Raw genomic sequence first — 14810 nt, forward strand, 5'->3', positions numbered from 1 at the left:
CGTGTGTATCCCTGACTCTGGGCGTGAATCCCTGACTCTGGACGTGAATCCCTGACTCTGGGTGTGTGTATCCCTCACTCTGGGTGTGTGTATCCCTGACTCTGGGCGTGAATCCCTCACTCTGGGTGTGTGAATCCCTGACTCTGGGTGTGTGTATCCCTGACTCTGGGTGTGTGTATCACTGACTCTGGGCGTGAATCCCTGACTCTGGGCGTGAATCCTTGACTCTGGGCGTGTGTATCCCAGACTCTGGGTGTGTGAATCCGTGACTCTGGGTGTGTGAATCCCTGACTCTGGGCCTGTGTATCCCTGACTCTGGGTGTGTGTATCCCTGACTCTGGGTGTGTGTATCACTGACTCTGGGTGTGTGTATCCCTCACACTGGGCGTGTGTATCTCTGACTGGTCATGTGTGTATCCCTATCTATGCACACCAGACCACTACAATTTTGACACTGAAATTAGCACAAACGATAAAGCTTTTCTTGTTCCTAAACTCATAGCCGTTGCTTTAAGTCACACTTTGGCGGAAAGTATTTTAATACAAAAGTATTACTCTTGCAACAAAGTAGAGACTACCTTTAACCAAATTTTTACAAATAAAAGTTTATTTATTTAAGTTCTATTTTTATTAAACACCAAACAAACAACACCATCCCATAACCCCCACCAGCTCCACAGAGTATTCGAGTTCATAGTAATATTATCATCACGTGAAAAAATGAGAAAAGGAAAAACAAACGATAGGGTTCTACGTATACACAGAAATGCAGTTCAGAAGTGTGGAAACAACACATGATTTAGAGCAGGACTGTGGGGATGGTCGTATTGCCTATTTTCCTCACTCAGATGCCTTACTTAATAAATATCTTGGTATCTTTAAATAGATCATTGTCTCCTCTGTAAACATATGCTAAATATTTTAATGAGAAACACACCTCACATGTAGAATTGTCCCCTGAAATGCTCTCCTTTTTTCTAGGACAGCAGTATCCCAGTCTTTATGAAAATACCTGCCCCGATGAAACATACATTTTATCATACAGCACAGCAGTCCAGTAATGAAACCAGCATTGTTTTGTAACCGGTGTTGTTCAGGGGGCAGGTGCAAGGGCTTCTCCTTAATTAACCAAGCAATATACCGATGACCCTCCCTATTGAAGCCCTGGGTCAAGCACTCCTTCTGTCTGTTTGATTTTCCACTTCCCTCCCGCCCCTCCAAGCTTTTGTTCCTGAGTGGTGACTGTCAAGACTGGTCGTGCCTTGGCAGTCCGTAGCCAGAAACCAAGACGCAATGCCAAGCCCAGTCGGTCCGCACTGCTAGTAAGAGGATCGTATTTGGGGATCACGGCACTTGTGGGACAGACTGCTCATTAAAATATTTAGTATATTTTTAAAGAGGAGATGGTTTTCTATTCAGGGATGCCAAGATATTTAATGAGAAGGTAGTCTGAGTGAAGTTATCCTGCAGCAAAACTCCCCACCCCCAGCTGTGCTGCTTTCCTAGAACAAGGAGAACATTTCAGGGGACCAGTCTACTTGTGAGAGGTCTTACTCATTAAAATATTAGCATATTGTTAAAGAGGAGAGGATTATCTATTCAGAGATAGCAGGGTGTTTAGTAAGGGGTCTGAATGAGGAAATATGGGCAATGCGATCTCCACCCTGTATTGCTATAAATCACTTGATGTTTCCAAACCTTTTAACAGTGCTGTTCAGTATGTGTGAAATACGCATTTGTTTAAAATGATACACAGTGATCTTAGCAACAGATTGTATTTGCATTGCAAAACGTCACAATGAAAAACGTTCCATGACAAAAAAATAACGAAAACATATAAATGGAATAATTAGCTATTCAAAAAGTCCACTGGAGACAAAAACGTGACCTCCAAATTTAATTTGCCGGGAATAAAGTCGGATTTGGGAATTCATAACTGAGTACCAATACCTGCCGATATCTAGAGGACTGTATTCAAACACATTTTGTATTTCCAAATAAGTGACGGGGTCTCTTCTCAGCTCTGTCACCTGGAGCAGGAGCTCTGATAGCTGTTCTGTACTCCTGAGCAGATTCACTGCAGACAGGAAGTAGTGCGGTACAGCCCTGGACTCCAGCCGGCGAATTAATTCATCCAGAAGCACGTTCAAAGATTTCTCCAACGTTTCCCACTTGGTAAATTCAGGATGTTTTTCACAAGCCCAGAATAGGATTGTCTGAAGCAAAAAGAAAAGGAAGTGATTGATATTTTGAGCCTTCATTGAAACTTCATTTAAGTGGTGTAACAAAATACATTTCAATTACAATAGAATTTAATACGGGCAGCGAGAAGTCTTTTAATGTAGTTTTCTTTTATTTTATTTTTTGCTTTAGTATTCTTGTTGTCAATCAACAAATTCTTTGTAAAATACAGTAGCCTATTTTGTTAATGTAGAGGGAGGGCAGTACTAACCAAATCTTAAGCAGAGATCATCTCGTTAAGAATCAATGGTATACAGCCCATTACATTCCTAAAAGTTCTGTGTATATATATAAACACACATTATGATAAAGGTAATCGATAGTGATGAGCGATTATCACGTTTACATGTCGATTCAATTACTGATTCGATATTTGAAAATAATCCTGATTACAATTATCAATTATTCAAATTCAAAAATTCAAAAAAGCTTTATTGCCCATTAAATAGAGCATAAAATGGAAATATGTCTTCAGCTTACACCGTAGCTCAGTCCAAAGGAAATATACAACAATGTACACACAGCATCAATAAATAACAATCAATAACAAAACAATAATCCATGGTAGCATAAACAGCACAGCATTATTCTAACAACATCATTTCAGAGGAAAAAAGTCACAAAAAGTGTTTAAGTGTTTTATTATTTTTTATTTCTAATTCACGGTGCACTGTGAGGGGAAATGATTTATAGCAGCTTGAAGAGCGCCATTTACTTGAAGGGGGAAGAATGATAGGAAAGCAAGTCCCGCGATTGGGAACCTTGCAGACTGAAGGCTGGTCTGATGACCCCTGAGACCTGGAAAACAAAAAATGTTAGTCTCCTACTCACTGCAGAGCTGCGACGGAGACTTGGATGCGGATGCAAACCCATAGGGGGAAGAGGATATATGACCCGTCTTGGCGGGCAGAATGGACTCACGATTGTGCCCTTGAAAAGGAAAAGAATAGAGATAGAGAGACCCCAACTTTAGGTTGGCATCAGCTTCAGGGGTACCCTGAATAGGAAATATATATGGTTAGTATACAATTATATAAATAAGACTGGAAAGACCGGTAACGGTAGATTGAATAAAAGCATTATAGAGCATGAGATGCAACATGACAGAATTATTTATGGCCGGGGGTCTCGCTGGCTAGAAAGCCTGGATGCCACAGAAGGCTAGAGGAAGTGTTATCACTATCCCCCCCAAAAGATGGCCCCCCGGCCCCCCGCTAGAGAGCCCGAACCTGTGAGGGGAAAGAAGACTGCACCCTGACGACATTCTAGGATGAAACACAAACAAGACATAGCAGAATAACTTTAGACATCCTAAAGGAAAGCCATCTGCGCAGTGGAGAGGAAAAAACATTATTTTTAATTTCTTTAGGTGGAAACCTCTGGTGGTCCCTGCAGAGAGGGTGCCCCCACTCCAGGCAAGCTAACAAGGGATTGTTGGGCATCAACAACGTCTGAGGGAACTGTTTGAATATATGATTCGACTGCTGACGATGTCCAGCGACCTAGAGATTTTATAGTATGTTGGTTAAGGCCTGCTCTTGCAGCGGAAGATGCATCTTCAATTTTGAAGGAGTGTGGAGTGAAGAATTGCTGTGGCAAGCCTGCTTTAGCAATAAGAGAGGACAGATAGGAGGAGAACCAGTTTCTTGTGATGATGGTTTTTGCAGTTAGAGAACAGAGGGTCCCATTGATTGGGGTTCTTGAGTGCTAGGAGATGCAGTAGAGGTCTCTAGCTCAAACTCCTGATGACGGGAAGGGGCGATACCGTGAATTCATCGCATCTTAGGAATCTGAAGAATGCTGTTATGCAGATAACTTCAATTACTATATCTTCTGAGGGACTGAAGCATCCTCGACGAAGGATGGAGACCACTTTGAAAAGTATGTCCATTGTGATTGGCAACCTGTTGGGAAATACAGGAGTGAGGAATTTCTCCATTCCTTGGAATGTCAGACAGACAGTAAGCAAGGAGAGGAGGGTGTGTCACGGGATCCACTGAAGACAGTAGTGGTGTTGTATTCTGGACAGATAGGAACGAATGGATGAAGGAGAAAGATGGTACTTGTCTCGGAGGTGAACAATGAATGTCAGGATCCCGTTGTGGTTGAACTGCACCGGGATTATCTGCTGTTGAGCACAGAATCGAGAGTACACATTCCATGCAGTACGATATGATGAATTGGTAGCAGGAGCCAGGGCTGCAGACACATAATTCTGTGCTGATTGTAGCAGTCTAGAAAGAGATGCATTTAATCCATGATTAATTGGTAGAACACAGGAGGTTGTAGTGGGTGAGGGGCTGCGGCTGGCATGAGATGATGGAATCTGGAGACCCTCACTGATTTAACGTCTTAGTTGGGGTGATACAGAGTAGCGTCTGATGGCTGTTGTGGGCCGAGCAGCTGTGGAAGCGGAGGATAGATTGTACTGAGGATCCTCAGCCTCTGCTGGCTGGAGAATGCTTGAAGTGCTGGGGACAGAAGGGGCTGCTGCTGTAGCGGGCCGCTTGTCTAGAGCATCAAGATATGAGGGAGGCTAGATAACTAGTTAACCAAAGTCTCATTATGATTGTTCAGGAAGAATCGATAAATAGAGGGTCTGCCGGAAGGAAAGGGCTCTTGCAGGAAATATATTTGAGAACATAAGAACATAAGAAAGTTTACAAACGAGAGGAGGCCATTCAGCCCATCTTGCTCGTTTGGTTGTTAGTAGCTTATTGATCCCAGAATCTTATCAAGTAGCATCTTGAAGGATCCCAGGGTGTCAGCTTCAATAACATTGCTGGGGAGTTGTTTCCAGACCCTCACAATTCTCTGTGTAAAAAAGTGCCTCCTATTTTCTGTTCTGAATGCCCCTTTATCTAATCTCCACTTGTGACCCCTGGTCCTTGTTTCTTTTTTCAGGTCCTTATTTCTTTTTTCAGGTCCCCTGGGTCGACATTGTCTATACCTTTTAGGATTTTGAATGTTTGAATCAGATCGCCGTGTAGTCTTCTTTGTTCAAGACTGAATAGATTCAATTCTTTTAGCCTGTCTGCATACGACATGCCTTTTAAACCCGGGATAATTCTGGTTGCTCTTCTTTGCACTCTTTCTATATTTCAATATCCTTTTTGTCACGAGGTGACCAGAACTGAAGACAACTGAGCATGGAGGAATAGGGACATATTGGAGAATTGATTTTTGATATTTGGATGAACCGTCTTTGATAAAGCTGATCAGTTTTTTGAGGAATGTAGAAGGATAATGAAATGAGATCCCAAGGAATTCTATAGTAGTAACTGGTCCTATAGTTTTTTTTTTTATTCCGACAGGGGAACGGCCAGTGCTTTGAAGAGTGAACGGAGAGCTGATGTTGCTTGATCCGGAGGGTGAGAAGGAGGAGAGAATTTGGAGATCTGTCAACGGGAGAACATCGGCAGCATTATTAGAGGCACCAGGCTCATGCCTGGCTTAAATTAAGAAATTGTTTGTTTGTTTGCGACAGATGAGCCTTCACAGTAATTTTATGATGACTGGTACCGATCCCTTTTTTGATTATTTGGACTGTGGCTGAATTGTCGCTATAGAACAGAAATGATTTTCTAGACCATGAAATGCCCCAGATGAAAGCAGCAGCAAATATTGGGTACAATTCCAAAAAATGTAGTGGATTTCTGTTCTGGTGATAGAATTGCTATTTCAGGGGGAAAGAGCAAGCCGAGTGAGATCTGCAGCTATGCAATCCTCGTGGAACACAGATAGCCCATTCCAGTGCTGCAGTAGAGTTGTCCACATTTTTACGTCCTTCCTTGCTTCCAATCTGGTGTCTGGAGATGTCGTGATGGAGGATGGTGAGGTCAGCTGAGGCTGCGGCTCTCCTGATGGATTGAGTTGATTAGGCAGAGCTTCCATCGATAACTGCTGTGGGATGCGCGGCTGAGTTGCTGGACAATGCTGCTTCAACGGCAGATTGAGGTTGAGCAGAGTGCTGCAGATGGAGTGCGGCTGCGAGCTGCGTGGCTGGGCAGGTGGAAGGAGCAGGGTTGAAAGGTGAGGCAGAGATGCTTAGCAGCTAAGGACTATGAGGCTGTGCTGGAGAAGGACCTCTTCGTAGGTGGGGCGGAGCCACCGACTTTGGTAGAGTGAGTCAGGAGTGGATGCTGAGGCTGGCTGGGAGCCTGACATGACTGCTGAGGCTAGCTGGGAGCCTGACGTGAATGCTGAGACTAGCTGGAGCCTTACGTGAATGCTGAGGCTAGCTGGAGCCTGATGTGAATGCTGAGGCTAGCTATGAGCCTGACGTGAATGCTGAGGCTAGCTGGGAGCGTGACGTGATTGCTGAGGCTAGCTATGAGCCTGACGTGAATACTGAGGCTAGCTGGAGCCTGACGTGAATGCTGAGGCTAGCTGGAGCCTGACGTGAATGCTGAGGCTAGCTGGGAGCCTGACGTGAATGCTGAGGCTAGCTGGAGCCTGATGTGCATGAAGATTTTGGAAGCTGCGCTCTGCATGGCTGCGCTGGTAGGAGGGGCTGCTCTGAAGGCTGAGACAGAGTGGTTAGGTGAACATCAGTTGGATGCTGCTGGATGTGGCATGATTGTGCCAGCTGGTATATGACTGGCTATGAGAGTTGATGGCAGAATCTTGAAGCAGGTGCTGGTTGGCGTAGTGTATGTTTATGTTTGTGACGCTGTTTTGTATGCATTATGGGAGCTTTACAGGAGGGTGGGTCTCGAGGTTCCCTTGACTAAAGATCCCAGAGTGAGAGCAGCTTCAGTGGCTGCCTGACGTGAACCACTGGAATCCAAAGTGGCTGGGATGCGGAAGTAACTTTTATGATGAGTGACCATAAAGAAGTGAAGTTTTATAGTATAATAATAATTACAAATTGTGCAGTTTATTAATCGTTCGAAGTCAGTTTCGGTGTTTAATTTAATAATAAGAAATTAACCGTATTTTTGATTAATCACTCATCACTAGGTGTCGATCATGTCTAACAGCCGCCCTGCCGGACTGGAGTCAGAGAGACACACAGGAAGCCCTCCGGGACTGGAATCAGAGACACACAGGAAGCCCCATGGGTCTGGAATCAGAGACACACAGGAAGCCCTCTGGGTCTGAAATCAGAGACACACAGGAAGCCCTCTGGCTCTGGAATCAGAGACACACAGGAAGCCCTCTGGGTCTGGAATCAGAGAAACACACAGGAAGCCCTCTGGGTCTGGAATCAGAGACACACAGGAAGCCCTCTGGGTCTGGAATCAGAGAGACACAAAGGAAGCCCCCTGGGTCTGGAATCAAAGACACACAGAAAGCCCTCTATGTCTGGAATCAGAGACACACAGGAAGCCCTCTGGGTCTGGAATCAGAGAGACACACAGGAAGCCCCCTGGGTCTGGAATCAGAGACACACAGAAAGCCCTCTATGTCTGGAATCAGAGACACACAGGAAGCCCTCTGGGTCTGGAACCAGAGAGACACACAAGAAGCACTTCAATTGGGAAAATGAACAAATAGTCCAAAAGGGGAGTGAATTATCATAGTACCTGGAGTGTGTTCAATAGGCAGAGCGCTCCAGAGAGTTACGTGGCTCTCTCTATTGAACGAGCTGCACACTGAGAGCGCTTCGTAACCTCAGCGAGTTGAGCTCAGAGCTGCCTCGCTGGAGCGTTACGTGGCTCTCTCTATTGAACGAGCTGCACACTGAGAGAGCTTCGTAACAGCAGCGAGTTGAGCTCAGAGCTGCCTCGCTGGAGCGTTACGTGGCTCTCTCTATTGAACGAGCTGCACACTGAGAGCGCTTCGTAACAGCAGCGAGTTGAGCTCAGAGCTGCCTTGCTGGAGCGTTACGTGGCTCTCTCTATTGAATGAGCTGCATGCCGAGAGAGCTTCGTAACAGCAGCGAGTTGAGCTCAGAGCTGCCTCGCTGGAGAGTTACGTGGCTCTTTCTATTGAATGAGCTGCACGCCGAGAGAGCTTCGTAACAGCAGCGAGTTGAGCTCAGAGCTGCCTCGCTGGAGTGTTACGTGGCTCTTTCTATTGAATGAGCTGCACGCCAAGAGAGCTTCGTAACAGCAGCGAGTTGAGCTCAGAGCTCCCTCACTGGATGTTCAAAATGACCGACCTGTATTATCAGTGCAGTGGCTGCAAACTGATTTTTTTCAATATGGATTTGTATGACCAACACATATGTGATAAGTGATATTTTGGTTGTCATTTTAACTTTTTAAAAGTGATTATGGCATTTTTTTTTAAAGTGACGATTGTATTAGAAAAGAAAACATGGACTATTTATAACTTGACAAATCTGACTCGCACATCAAGATGTTAAACCAAAACAAGTTTCAGTAACTACAGTAGTAGTAATTACATTTTTTTAATTGCAAAACTCACTTAAAGCAATGTTCTAATACTCAGTGATTTCTTGCTGCTATTGTGAAACTGCTCGGTCCTAACAGATGTTCAATAGTGCTAGCTTATGTTACGGGGCGCCACGAGAGAGCGCTCTGCTATTGAACGCAGGGCTGGATTTTGTGCTCTCCTCAGAATCAAGCACCGCTAATGAAGAACGCAAGCTATACAGGAAGTGCTTCTGTGTACATTGCATTCACTGAGTTTACAAGGTGTAAAGTTTTTCAACTACAAGGTATAGGAGTGGTGTTCAGTGGCTTTGTGTGTCAAAAGATGACAACCGCAGATTTATAAATACTTTTGACTCTTTTACCATAGTGATCGATGGGCTTGAAGATAAATCTAGCTCTGCAGTTAGGAATTTTGGTGTGGTCTTTGACCCTAGCTTTACTATTGAGTCGCATATCCGCAATGTCACCAAGGTGTCCTTTTTTCACCTTCGTAACATTGCCTGTCTGCACCCTATGTTGTCTGTGCCTGATGCAGAGAGGCTAGTTCATGCCTTTGTTTCTTCCCAGCTCGATTATTGCAACATGTTGTTTGCAGGTGTCTCCAAGGCTGCTGTCAGCAGGCTACAATATATTCAGAACTCCGCTGCTCACATTTTAACTGGCACTAAACTGGGTGTCCATATTATACTAGTTCTTGCTTCTCTGCACTGGTTGCCGGTTGAAAGCAGGATTGATTTTAAAATACTGTTGTTAACCTATTGAACGCTCTGAAGGGTTTAGCTCCAGATTACATTGCTGAATTGCTTACAGGTTACACACCCGTATGTAATCTACGTTCTTCATCCTCAGGTTTATTGGCAATACCCAAAACTAAGCTTCGCTCCATGGGCAATAGGGCTTTTTGCCGCTATTGAAACTTTGGAACGACCTTCCTCAATCTATAAGGGATGCTAAGACCATTGATGCTTTAAAAAAACAGTTAAAGACACATTTTTACGTTCAGGCATTTTTATCATGATTTGGTTTTTGATTAGTGTAATTTATTTTTATATTATGTATATTCTTAATATGCTGTATGTATATATGGTTCTCTGTGTTTTTCTGTGTGTGTTTGTACAGTGTTTTGAGATACGTGCATTTAGGTGCTTTATAAAATAAAGATTATTATTATTATTATTATTATTATTATTATTATTATTATTATTATTATTATTATAGTTTACCTTCAAATGGTAAGAGCTGAGTGTTTTGTGGAAATCCTGCCATCGCTCCTGCAAAACTCGCAGTAAAATCTGCAAAGCATCCTTCCGTCGTCCTCCATCCCTGTCAATATCTTCCAGAAGAATGTTTTCAATACGAGAGAACGTAGGCCTGCAAAACAGAAGCAGTATTTAAAAATGAGGGGATTTAGCCATGTTTGATCACACTTTGATTAGCAATTATCCAGATTAATGCAAAAGTGTGAGCATGACAGACAGACAGACAGACCCCTATGTCCCCAGAATATGATGCTTTCAATGACCTAACCCATTAAGTAACATTTTCCTCATTTGAGGACAGGCGACTTTGTCATTTTTTTAGAGCATTTTAACTGGCTCTTTCTCTTTAACTATTTTGCTATAGTTTTGTTAACTGCAAAAGTTAAGTCTAAATGGAAGTGTTAATTCTGCAAATATATCCCTTCAGATGCTTTTATGACGCCTCAATATAAAATAATTGAGCTTCATAGCCGGCATGAAATGTCCCTGCTCTGATTACGGGGTGTCTAACTTGACTGTCCTCAAAATAGGACACTGGGAGTATATGTTATAAAATGTCTGTCATTTTACACTTCTTACTGACTGAGAACTTTTAGAAAGGTAGCATTTTGCTGCAAAAGGCCAGTAGGTTGTTTGTGTTCAGATTTGTTCAAAGAAATGTATGTACTTAATGGGTTAAGCTAACAATACTTCCAAGTTTCAGGGCAGTTGGATGAGTGTGACACCCTTCTCTATCACCAGGACCGGATATTCTCAATAAATGAAATGACACCACATTGTATTTTGTCTTTGCAGTCACCGTCAGGGTAAAATGAAGAACATTTATCCCACACAGTCATGATTATCAAAACGGTGTATATTTAAAGAGGAGTCAATTATCTAATCAGGGATACCAAGACATTTAATGAGTGGGGGAAATGAGGTGATAAAAGCCCAGACCTAGTCATTCTGCATTCTTAAAAAATGTTTTTAAAACTGAACCCCTTCTGTCTGATTGTTAAACTGAACCCCTTCTGTCTGATTGTTAAACTGAACCCCTTCTGTCTGATTTTTAAACTGAACCCCTTCTGTCTGATTTTTAAACTGAACCCCTTCTGTCTGATTTTTAAACTGAACCCCTTCTGTCTGATTTTTAAACTGAACCCCTTCTGTCTGATTTTTAAACTGAACCCCTTCTGTCTGATTTTTAAACTGAACCCCTTCTGTCTGATTTTTTAACTGAACCCTGTCTGTCTGATTTTTAAACTGAACCCCTTCTGTCTGATTTTTAAACTGAACCCCTTCTGTCTGATTTTTTAACTGAACCCTGTCTGTCTGATTTTTAAACTGAACCCTGTCTGTCTGATTGTTAAACTGAACCCCTTCTGTCTGATTTTTAAACTGAACCCCTTCTGTCTGATTGTTAAACTGAACCCCTTCTGTCTGATTTTTAAACTGAACCCCTTCTGTCTGATTTTTAAACTGAACCCTGTCTGTCTGATTTTTAAACTGAACCCTGTCTGTCTGATTTTTAAACTGAACCCCTTCTGTCTGATTGTTAAACTGAACTGAACTGGTGGTTTCAGCTCAAGTTCCCTTTGAACATGTGCACTCTGCTCAATGGTACCACATTTACAATAAAAGGCAGAGTAATCTGATTAACAAATTCAATATTTGTTTCTGTTTCTTTAATACATAATTTGTCACAACAGTTTGGGAATGACAAACAGCTGGTTTAGGACAGAATACCAAACAGTAATTATTAAATTAAGTCTTTGGATGCACAAAATCAAAAGTCAGTATTTGGGAATCTCTTCAGAAACACACCCATTAACTTTCTACTCTGCAATTATATAATAAATAATCCAAAATAGTCTGCACAGTAAATGCTTATCACATTACCATTTACTTCCCAACTCAGCATAATTATGCTTGCAATTTAAAATGTTTACAAGACCAAAAACATTAACCTCAAAATAAAACTATAAAAACTAATGATGATAAACTTTTTATTAACGCCAACATAACTGATCCAAAGGGGCTCTATAACTTTCTGTTGCTTTACACTTTCTGCAGGCTCTTGTGTTTCCTTCCTTCATTTTTCTTTTGCACATGTAGAAACGATACACAGGATAATGTGTATTTAATCTCTCAAACACTGAAAACAATTCAGCAATTCACCTAATCAGAACAGGCTCAATACAGACCATGCATATGTACAGGATGATCACTTTGAAACTACAGTCACACTGTAAACTGCCAGCTGCTAAACAAAATGAAACACTAATGCAGAGTGATTTAAAGATAATATATAATACAGTTAAAAATCAATTCAAGATCATTCATTTATTTTACTTTCATTTTTACTGTTGTGTTTCTGAGTCCTCCTGTGTACCCCTATGACTCTTAGAAGTACCCCTGGTTGAAACCCTACTTAACCCTACCTCCAGACTTCCTTAGCGACCAGATCAATTCCAGTCTCTTTGCTTTTTGCAATCAGCTCCTGTGATGGCCAGCGTGTCTTTGCTCTTGGCCAGTCAATGTGTTTGTATTCACTGAAAGGAATCTGAAGGACAGGAACCAGGTCAACATGAAGCTTTTCAGTTCTTCTCTTAAGAGTCACAGATACTGAAGGAGAATTTGGTTTCGAGCGATACACATCAATGGGTCCTGAAAAAAGAAGAAAAAAAGAAAATCTAGTTTCTTGATGAAGATATCATGTTTCCACAGCTGCACGCTTCAAATGCCAAGGTAAATTGGCTTTTTACACCCCCCTTCCTTTTTATGGTTCTTGCTGAAGTATTGCCTTGTTCCTCGGGATCTGCTGTTTTCAGAACTGCTGATGACTTAAAAGCATTTTTAAGTCATCAGCGCCATTTACATACAGGTTTTTATTTAAATGCACAACCGTGTTTCCGACATCTTTATGTCAATTACACCCATTCCGACTGTTGGAAACCCTCAGAAAAGTGCGAAAAAAACCATCAGGATAAGTGCCGGGTTAAAACTGTCGGAGATAGCAAGTTTGGAACTGTCGGTGTGTGATACAGAGTCAGCAATAAGTTAAAAATACAATGCTTTGATACACAACGCTTGACACAACAAAGATAACATAATGTTTTATACTAAACTTCATAGTTTTTCTTTCTCTAAACCTGAGCCTGTATAGTTTTCACGTGCACTTTATTTGTTAAATTCCTTCACCTTTAACATTTTTAAAAAGTTTGAAATGTTTAAAAGGACCCGTGAACCCATATCCACCCAGATCAACAACATCTACAGTAGGAAGTCAGAGCATCACATTCATGACTGACCGCTCAACCCTACACCCGAACCGGAAACGCACACACTACTGAAAGAACACATTGAAAATATTTAACACTTGACAGCGGCATCATCCTCAGAAATGGGAATATGGTATTGGGAAATTATCATTGATATTAAAAAAGAGCCAGGTAAAAGAAATTGTAAAGGAGACGGAAGACACCAGAGCATTACAATCGGTGTATCCAACGCAGAGTTGCAGCTGCTGCTGATTTTGATAAAGCGCTCCACAAGGCAACATTACTGTACCGACAAATGTATCCACACAGAGGTGAGGCAGATTTCAAAGCAAGTACGGACAATTGTACTAGGAACATTTTAGTTTTAGCAAAGCAAAGCATTATTTATTCAAGCCAAAGGAGACTGAATGACTAAGCAGGCTTCACGAAAGCATTTTGTTTAAAATACATTAAAAACAAGCACTATGTTGTTTTCATGGACATTTACATTTGCTACAATCACAGTTTGAATGGTAAGTTAAATGTACTGAACCCCCTCCATTCACACTGTACTGAACCCCCTCCATTCACACTGTACTGAACCCCCTCCATTCACACTGTACTGAACCCCCTCCATTCACACTGTACTGAACCCCCTCCATTCACACTGTACTGAACCCCCTCCATTCACACTGTACTGAACCCCCTCCATTCACACTGTACTGAACCACCTCCATTCACACTGTACTGAACCCCCTCCATACACACTGTACTGAACCACCTCCTTTCACACTGTACTGAACCCCCTCCATTCACACTGTACTTAACTCTTTGACGTAGCTGACAGCACGTGTTCTTCAAAAACTTTATGAACTTCTCTTGGATTCAGAACAATGAAAGAGAATGCAACGGTATCAGACTGCGAGGCCAGAAAAACCGTGCCCTCTGTGTAGAAGTGTTCCACGTTCTCTGCAATTATTATAGGAACCAAACAGTCTAACTCGTTGGGGTTGTCCACTGTTGGGGTCCTCATGTAGTTCTGTGAAATCAGAAAGCCAGAGGAGAATCGTATATCTTTCTTCTCTCTATTTAAGGAAAGCATGTCTGACTCCTCCAACCCCAGCCGTTCCGCCATTATCTCCAGTTCCTTTATCTTTTCCTGCTCCTGTGACTCCTTTAGCTTGAGCAGTATGTCGTTCACATCCTCTTTCACCCAGTCCAAGTTTCTCTGCATTTCGTCTTTTGCAATCATCACATCTTCCTCCAAGAAAACTTGCAGCAAACGTTCCTTCAATGTTAGACTTTTGAGGTCTTTCAAGTGCTCACAAAAATTCGGGAAGCTTTGAAATTCTTCTAGACCCATTTTAGTCGTGGATATCTGCTTTGTTAGCAGACCTTGTTAGAGTAAAGGTCACTTTTGAAACATTTCCTGATTATAACTTGAAACCCCTCCCCTTTTGTCTGTATGGCTGTGGTTAAAACTCTACCAAATTATTCAGCTTTGACTTACAATTGTTACAAAATATCACAGTACAAAATATCATATTACAGAGTATCACATTACAGAGTATCATATTACAGATAAGAGTTGTTGTAAAGTGATTACAGGCATGATTGCAGAGGCAGTGTTTTTAACATTAGGTAGGTCGATTACGTTTACACAGCACACAGTGACGCTAAGAATCAACAATAATATATTTACTGACTGGTGAAGTACAATTCAA

At 42.0% G+C, this 14810-nt stretch overlaps 1 protein-coding gene across 1 annotated transcript; it reads right to left on the minus strand.

Annotated features, from left to right (window-relative positions):
• Window positions 1–585: 585 nt before the first annotated feature.
• On the minus strand, window positions 586–14510 carry LOC131705301 (protein mab-21-like 3). Its single transcript, XM_059007713.1, has 4 exons — window positions 13915–14510; window positions 12268–12493; window positions 9809–9956; window positions 586–2216 (listed from the first exon to the last, which is right to left on the minus strand). The coding sequence occupies exons 1-4, from the start codon at window positions 14447–14449 to the stop codon at window positions 1854–1856; spliced, it is 1272 nt and encodes a 423-aa protein (XP_058863696.1). The 5' UTR covers window positions 14450–14510; the 3' UTR covers window positions 586–1853.
• Window positions 14511–14810: the final 300 nt, after the last annotated feature.

Source organism: Acipenser ruthenus, chromosome 35 (assembly GCF_902713425.1).
Source record: "Acipenser ruthenus chromosome 35, fAciRut3.2 maternal haplotype, whole genome shotgun sequence".
Lineage (NCBI taxonomy): Eukaryota > Metazoa > Chordata > Actinopteri > Acipenseriformes > Acipenseridae > Acipenser > Acipenser ruthenus.

Excerpts from the sequence above, each read along its gene's own strand:
- LOC131705301 (XM_059007713.1), bottom strand. The coding sequence starts at position 14,449 with ATGGGTCTAGAAGAATTTCAAAGCTTCCCGAATTTTTGTGAGCACTTG. Across the intron at positions 12,494-13,914 it reads GCTGTCAGCTACGTCAAAGA|GACCCATTGATGTGTATCGC; the intron begins GTTAAGTACAGT and ends TTCTTTTTTCAG. Across the intron at positions 2,217-9,808 it reads TCAGCTCTTACCATTTGAAG|ACAATCCTATTCTGGGCTTG; the intron begins GTAAACTATAAT and ends TTTTTGCTTCAG.